Source organism: Triticum urartu, unplaced genomic scaffold (genome assembly GCF_003073215.2).
Source record: "Triticum urartu cultivar G1812 unplaced genomic scaffold, Tu2.1 TuUngrouped_contig_5281, whole genome shotgun sequence".
Classification (NCBI taxonomy): domain Eukaryota; kingdom Viridiplantae; phylum Streptophyta; class Magnoliopsida; order Poales; family Poaceae; genus Triticum; species Triticum urartu.
The window spans coordinates 1-8,582 of record NW_024115945.1 but is presented as its reverse complement, the minus strand read 5'-3'; the positions used below and the strand labels follow the sequence as shown (position 1 = coordinate 8,582).

Here is an 8,582-nt window from a genome sequence, read left to right as displayed (position 1 = left end):
AGATCGGGAGAGAGGAGGGGGGCATCGTGGGGAGAGTGGGGTGTACGGTTGTGGGCTAGGGTTTCGGGGGTGTGGGTGGATAAGCGAGTGAGGGGGGAGTGGGTGGCCGGCTGGGCCGTGGGGTGGGCTGGCCCGTTCGGGCGGCTGAGGCCAGCTGGGCCACTTGGCCCAGTGAGAGGGGGGGTTGCTTTGCCCTTTTTATTGTTTTGTTTTTATCTATTTGCATTTCTGCTTTTAAACCTTTTAAATTATTTAGACATTTTATAAAAATGTGTTTGCTGCATCATAATTACCTATGTAATATTTGGCAACCACCGAACATTTTTTTTCAATTTTTGAAAATTTTTATTGCCGACATTAATTTTAATTTTAAATTTGAATTTGACGCGGTTTGAACTAACGGGCGTTTAGCAACAGCAATCGGGATGACATGGCATGATCAGCATGGGATTACTGTAGCAAGATTATCCGGGCGTTACAATACCGCACCCCAGCGGCCCGGGCGCCGGCACACGCCGCCGGCTCCCCTGCGTGCCCGTGCTATTATGTTGGCATAGGTTACATTGTGTGTTTAGCCCTGCTATATATGAGAGGCCTAAGATACAAGTGTCCTACTTGGACACGACTGCATATCCTGTCTACACACCGTATGACTCCAAGCCCAACTGTAACCTAACTTGTACAATAATATTCGACACAACTCTAACAAACTCCATCTTAGCGAATATTCTTCACCACCTTGAATTCGCCTGTGCGTCGAACCTCCATGTACATTGGACTTGAGATACGCCATGAGCACCGCTGCTACTCCCAGACTCCATATGACTCCACTTGCAACTGTAGTCTCTTCTCGTCTTCTTCACAGTCAACACTCGAGCAAAATTAAGTTTCTCATTGCTCTACTTTGTGCTACCAATTTTCGGAGTTTCCGTTCAACGCCATCACACACTGATAATTTATCTGCGTGAAAATAAACAACTCACATATTGGATGTCACATACAAGAGTTACCTGAACTCAACATCACCGCTCTTTCTTGACCGTCTGTCTAAAACTTGAAGGAATTTCACCGTCACCCTGTGTCACCCTGAGTCAAATTCGCAGTTGTCTCATCATTTTTTCCGGATAGTCTCTAGGATGTCCCACAGCTATAGCGCTCCGCCTCCTTCTGTCTTGTCATCCGCACTTTGCCATGTGCACCGAGCACCACAGAATATACGGCCATGTACTCTCTCTGTTTTGACAATTTCAGACTTTCCGCCACTTTCTCAGATTCCCCATGGTCAACTCTCGTCTATCAATCGGCACTGATAGACCCAGTCACCAACTTGAATCCGGTACTCGTCAACACTGCTTCAGCACCCCCTGCACACTTTGTCTGACCACATGTCTCACCATTAGTGCATTGGCCTGTCGCTGTGTCCCATGCTTACCGCACGCCTCGCCGCTATCACTGCGTCGAGCCTGTGCTGTCCTGGTCGAGTCTCTCGGGCAGCTAGCCCACACTGCCTCAACCCCCACTGCAGAGAACCACCGATCATCACCGACCGATGCCGAGTGTCACGTCTCCATCAGACCACTAGTACCCAGTCCGATCCACGTTCTCTCGTTATCCGGCTGAAATAGGCTTCGACTCTCCGAATTCTTAAGCCATAGCCCCTCCATCAGCACAGAGTGTAGTCCTCCATCAGACTCCAACTCCACCTTCAACATGACTCCATGGTGGTTGTACGTGCCACCCTCCCACGCCCTGTCGACTCCAAGCTCTCATGTGCACTGTCTTGAATCAACCCCGCGCCATAGTCTGTTGAAGCCGCACAAGCCCTTAAGCCTGCACCACGTGTTTCCACGCCCAGAAGTCGGCCACCATCAGCATCATGCTCCTATGTCGTCCTCGCTGATTCCACCACCGTCTTCTATACCAACCGACTTGCGTCGATCCGTCAGATTGTCCAGTCCGACCCAGCCAAACATATCCGACTGCACGACATGCTCCAAACTCCACGAGGCTTATACACATGTCGTTATCCTTGCCACGCACACCATTGACCCTCACGCTACCATCCTCGTACACAACCATGTACAAATAAATAAAGCCAACTCCACCATATAAGCCTTCCCGTATGCACTTCACTGCGAAGATCAATGGAAAAATCTCCAAACTCCACCACATGCATCTGTAGGCTCTTGGTCCATTAGCTTTTCCAACCGATAGCACCTAAGTCTCTTGTGTGTAGCCTATTTTGTTCTCAACAAATCCTCGCTCTTTGTGGTCACACCAGCAGCATCAATCGGCCACTCCTTGAGCCGGCCACGTACCAAACAGCCTCCCAAGTGCCGTAGCAGACCGCATCGCTTTCCTGACTGTCCGCACACGCACTCCTTTCCTTTAGCATCCACGTGCTTTACCAGGCCACCTGCCCTCAGTGCCACGCCCGCACTTGGGCCTCGCTTGGCCCTTGTGCCCCCGCAGCTTGTTCGGCCTGCTGCCTCTACCAAACCAATCCAGCGATCGATCTCTTGAAGACTCCGCTGCTTGCACGTTTCGCCGTCGCCGCTTCGACAGCGACTTGGAAATCTCCGGAATTTGGATTGGTGAAAGCTAATGTGGATGGCGCCATGGCGAGGTCAGAGCAAGCGGGAGGTGGGGGAGTTATCTTTCGAGATGAAAATGGTGCGTTCAGAGGGGCTGCTAGTTATTGGCGTGTAAATGAGCGCTTCAGTGGGCAGTTCAGAGGAACATACAAAGGCTACACTTGAAAACGGACTCGCAGGTGGTGGCGGGAATGCTGGTGAGTGCGGAGAAGAACTTGTCACACGCTGGACAAGTGGTAGAACAAATTAAAGTTCTGATCAAGTCAAGAGAACAATTCAAGCTCACCTGGGTTCGGAGAACGGCAAATGGAGTTGCACATGCGTTAGCTAAACTGGGTGTGAGTTCTAGTGATTCGGTTTTTTGGGACTTGGTCCCCCCAGATTGTATTCTTAGCATTGTTTCAGACGAAATTCCTAATTTAGTTTAATAAAGTTGGGTTGGAACTTTCAAAAAAAAACTTGGAAATCTCGCCGATAACTCTGCTCCTGTTGCGGTTCCTGCTGTATGTCGAGATCTCACCTGTTTCCGATTGCTTCCGTGGACGAAATGACCGATCGATTCCGCTACCTGTTTCTTGTCGACAGACGTCACCGTGACAACTTCCGCAGCCACGATCTTCTCTCATCCTCCTCTTCCAAATCAACATCACGGCCTCAAATCGAACCTTGCTCATGATACCATTTGTTAGAATAAATCCGAGGCACACCGTCGATCATCTGAGGACCAAGCAATCACACGAGCACAACACCGAGATTTGTTAATGAGGTTCACCGATATGGCTACATCCCCGGGGCCTGACTATGGGCGCTCCTCCCCGTGACACCGTCACAATACCGCACCCCGGCCGCCCAGGCGCCGGCACACGCCGTCGGCTCCCCCGCGTGCCCGTGCTATTATGTTGGCATAGGTTACATCGTGTGTTTAGCCCCGCTATATATGAGAGGCCTAGGATACAAGTGTCCTACTTAGACACGACTGCATATCCTGTCTACACCGTACGACTCCAAGTCCAACTATAACCTAACTTGTACAATAATATTTGACACAACTCTAACAATACTTTACACTAGTAACATGGTACTAGTCTAAGAGCATGACCCTTCCTAATGCTCCATTAGGTAGCGGTACTAAGTATGCCACATGGACAAAAAATCTGATGTGACAAGGTAGTTAAAAGGAGAGAGAAGTTTGGTGACCGCATGAAGAACCAATGCCAAGTACGCGGACCTATGCATAACACTTAAATGAAGAGTTTAGATGTTAAACAATTAAATGAATGGACCTTAGGCTAGTCATAGTAGGGAGTAACTTAAACTAGTGTCATGCATATGACACTAGTCTATGTTACTATCTTCATATTGCAAAGTAATTTAGAGGTAGTATCATACATCGTTGTATTTATTAGTGTAATAGACTCATTGTTTCCTACAAAGCGCTACTCCTTTCATCCGGTGAAGAATGTACATCTAGCTTTAAAATTTGTTCATAAAAAAGTGTACTTATATCTTCCCAATGCACTTTAAAGTGGGAAAAAAATATTTCTCTCTCATCACACGGTAATCAAAACCAATAGCAATCTACACATGATCTTCTTAATTTCTACATGCACTTAGCTCATTGGGGGTTAGATAATTAAAGAGGAGAGAGATGATGGGTTGCATCTTTCCAATGCATTTTTTACTCAACTCTATAATTTGTCCTAAAAATTTTAGATGTACATTCTTCACCGGACAAAGGGAGTATGTGATGGTAACATAATATGTTACCACCTTCCTCTCTTTCCTCATTTAATAGTGTGCCAACTCACCAATTTGCCTAGTTGGCATTGCATGTAGATGCATGTTACTACCTATGTTACTCTCACTATAACTAGCCTAGAGAGTAAGTTAGACTAAACACTAGTTTATGTTATTATCTTCATAGTGCAAAGTGTGATACAAAAAGTATCATATATATTAGCTTGTAGACTCAACTATTGTTGGGAAATGATATGTGATAGTAACATAATATGTTACTACCTCCAACATGCTGGTTTATTGGTCCTCTTTGCAATTTATGTCAAATTTTAACTAAAGATTTAACTAACAAAATGTCAACAACAAAATTATGTCGTTGAATTCATAATTGAACATAGTTTTCAACGATATTAATTTTTTATGACATGCATGGAGATTTATGTCTATATATCTGGACTGGCCATAGTAGGAGCCATGGCCATGGCCTGCCTCAAGGCCCTCAACACGGCCATCACAAGAGGGCAAAATTAACAAACTTGACCTATGGACGAAATCAAATCACAGAATGAACTGCTTGTAAAACTATTTCACGCGGCTGACCTTTTTGTGTGACGCCCGACACGAAGGCGTCACACTACACTGTGCAACGCCTCGCAGATAGGCGCTACACGCCTGGCCAGCGTCGCACCCATGTGATCCGAAAATTACTAAGTCAGTGTGCAGCGCCTGAGAGCTAGGCGCCACACTATACAGTGTAGCGCCTAGCTTCTAGGCGTTGCACTAGTGGTTGCTTCATTTTGTAGTGCAACCACTAGTTCAGCGCCTGAGAGCTAGACGCCACACTATACAGTGCAGCGCCTAGCTCGTAGGCTCTGCACAATGACTTAGCAATTTTTAGGCGGTTTGGGGTGCAACGTTGGCCACGCATGTAACGCCTATCCGTGAGGCATTGCACAATGTAGTATGACGCCTTCGTGTCGGGCGTCATACAAAAAGGTCAGCCGCGTGAAATAGTTTCACGAACAGTTCATTCTGTGATTTGATTTCGCCCACAGGTCAAATTTGTCAAATTTGCCCCACAAGAGGGGAGGGAATGCAACGCAGCACACATAAAACATCATCCGTCATATGCATCAACTGGATAACTTCATCATTCAAATACTACATCTTCTAATAAACCAGCAGCCGAAACGCATCCTCTTCTCTCTCTCTAATAAACATACTAGATAGATAGATAGATAGATAAATCTCTCTCGGTAACAAACATGCCTCGGCTCAGTCGTCCGACATGCCGCCCGACTTGCTCTTGAGGTGCTCCTTGAACTCCATGATGTCGCCCTCCCACCTCGTCACCGCCTGCTTCTCGCACACCCAGATCTCCTGCGCCACCTGGTTGATCAGCCTAAAGTCATGGCTCACCAGCACCAGCCCGCCGTCCCACTCATTCAGCGCTTCCGCCAGCGAGTCGATCGTCTCGATGTCCAGGTGGTTGGTCGGCTCATCCAGCAGCAGCATCTGCGGCTCACGCCACGCCAGCCACGCGAAGATCACCCGGCTCCGCTGCCCGTCCGACAGGTTCCGCATCGGCATCACCTGCGCCTTCCCCGACAGCCCGAACCTGCCGATGGCCGCCCGCATCCGCTCCTCCTCGTTGCCCGGGTACTCCTTCAGCATGTACTGCAGCGCAGACAGGTCCAGGTCCAGCTTCTCCGCCAGGTGCTGGTGGAACTGCGCGATCCGCAGGTGGTTGTGCCGCCGCACCAGCCCGTCCAGCGGCACCAGCTCCCCCGTCATCAGCTTCAGCAGCGTGCTCTTCCCCGCCCCGTTGGGACCCACCAGCGCCACCCGCGAGTCAAGGTCCACCCCAAAGTCCAGCTTCTTGTAGATCAGGTTGTCCGGCGTGTACCCGAACGTCACCTCCACAAACTGCAGCACCGGCGGCGGGAGCTTGCCCACATTGGCAAACCGGAACGTCAGGATCCTGTCCCTCGCCACCTTCTCCGTCAGCCCGCCGCGCTCCATCTTGGCCAGCGTCTTCTCCTTGCTCTGGGCCTGCCGTGCCAGCTTGGCGGACCCGTGCCCAAAGCGCGCGATGTACTCCTTCATCGACGCAATCTGGTCCTGCTCCCACCTGTACTGCTTCATCTGGTTCTCCTCCAGCTCAGATCGGGTCTGGACATACTGGTCGAAATTCCCAGTGTACAGCTTCAGCTTCCTGTTCTGCATGTGGATGATGTTGGTACATACTCCATTCAGGAAGTCTTGGGAGTGTGATATCACAACAAGTATACGGTCAAACTTCTTCAGTGTTTCTTCCAGCCACACGCATGCCTCAAGATCTGCAAATGTTGTCAAAGAATCGCCAGCAATATTATTACTATTAATTAATCCACAAAAGCTTATTTATTTATTTGGCTTCAGAAATCATTTTGTACTAGGTACTGTATTATTATCTCAGTCAGCATCAACTCAAACATGCATGTGCCACTTTTCTAAGAGAAATAGTCGCATGGCAGCTAATATTAAGCAGTAATCATGCTATTTTTACAAACATTCCTAAACATGGTATAAGTGCTTGTGTCAATGGAAGATGAGAAAATGGAGTTATCAAAATAATCTACCAACACCATCTCACAATCAGCGCAAGGAAATCTTGGGCAAAAAACAGGTCCACTAGAGAACTATAAGTGTAGCTTTTAAAGTTTCATCCCACCACCACCCAACAAAGTGAAGTCCAACAAAAGTCAGGAATTAAGACCCAAATGTGCCGAGACATGTATAATCAAAACCTGTAACAACCTACATTCATGGTGATTTTGTGGTCAGCGGACCAACAGGTTCTCCAGTATGGCTGCTCCAACAGCCAGGCATTCCTACAGCAAGGCGCACATCATTGTTCATCGTAACAAAGGAAGCCATGGCAGAACCTTTTAACTTGGCAAAATTGAAAGGCATTTTTTTTAATATAAAATAATAAAAACCATTGACTCATTGACAACTATGAGCTCATCATTGTGCATGTTTCCTAGTTTCACTGATAATGGATCGCCCTTCAAACAGGGGCATTTCGGCCTAAGCTTTGTATTGAAGATAAGACCCTATATTGAAGACATTATCTAGCTAAACCGAGATAACCAGCATATATATTCAGCTAGCCTAGTATTTCAGCTGCTGCTCCCCTACGTGTGTGACAATCCTATGCGATCTTTTTTTAATTATTATAAATAAAAAACTGATATCCAAACAAATATGTTCAAAACTGATGTGATTTAACTCCGCCTCGAACAAGCACAAAAAGCTCCATATGCTTTCACGGGCGCTCTAAATGAGATTGTAGAAAATGCATTGGACTAAATATATGGCGCAGCCGTTATGTCCCATCTCCACAATCCCAACAGGCCAATGCATCGCATCTAAGATGACCCATAATTATATACGTACCTCCTAAAACCGGTCACGGTAAAGCTTGCTGAAAAGCATGTGATTTGGTATTGAAGAAACAGAAGGCACCAGGCCCACTTTACTAGTTGTAACACATGGGTTGGAGAAGAACTCACCAAGATGATTGGTAGGCTCATCGAGCAAAAGGATGGTTGGATTCATGAAGAGAGCTCTTGCCAAAGCAATTCTCATGCGCCAACCGCCAGAGAAGTCCCTGGTTTTCTTGGCCTGCATCTGCTTGTTAAAGCCTAAGCCAAACAAAATCTCAGCAGCACGCTTTTCAGCGGTGGATGCATCAATTGCTTCTAACCGCTCATATACGCGCTCCAAAGCTGCACCACCGCCATCATCCTAAATATGCCAGCACAGGTAGGTATTCGGTTAGAGCATATATATATATATATATAAGTAGTAGTACAACAACAGAGCAGGGGCAGGCATTGCAAAAGGAAAGGTACATAGGGGGCTTGAAGAGCAAGATGATGATGATGATAGCAGAAAAATTGATTGATTGATGAGAAGAGAAACATACTTGAGCAGCCAAAACTTCAGCTTCCTTTTCCAGCTTGACCCTTTCTTCATCACAGCTAATGACGGCTCCAAGCGCAGACATGTCTGAAGCCTCGATCTCATGGCTGAGGTGGTATATATCCATGTGGTCAGGGATAGGAAGCTCCCTGCACCCTATTGCTTTGAGAAGGCAGGACTTGCCGCAGCCATTCAGACCAAGCAAACCATAGCGCCTGAGATGGAATAACAAACCCATTAAACATCCAAGATCACAAAGGCAAGAAGAGGTTGGGAAGAGCG

The 8,582-nt window shown here is 47.3% G+C and overlaps 1 protein-coding gene across 1 annotated transcript; it reads right to left on the bottom strand.

Moving 5' to 3' along the window:
* Window positions 1-5,441: 5,441 nt before the first annotated feature.
* Window positions 5,442-8,515, bottom strand: LOC125529013 (ABC transporter F family member 1-like; the record flags this gene model as incomplete). Its single annotated transcript, XM_048693425.1, is given in 3 exon segments — window positions 5,442-6,670; window positions 7,889-8,123; window positions 8,305-8,515. Coding segments are annotated over 3 exon segments (1,510 nt in total), but the record flags the coding sequence as incomplete, so codon positions are not given.
* Between the last annotated feature and the right edge of the window lie 67 nt (window positions 8,516-8,582).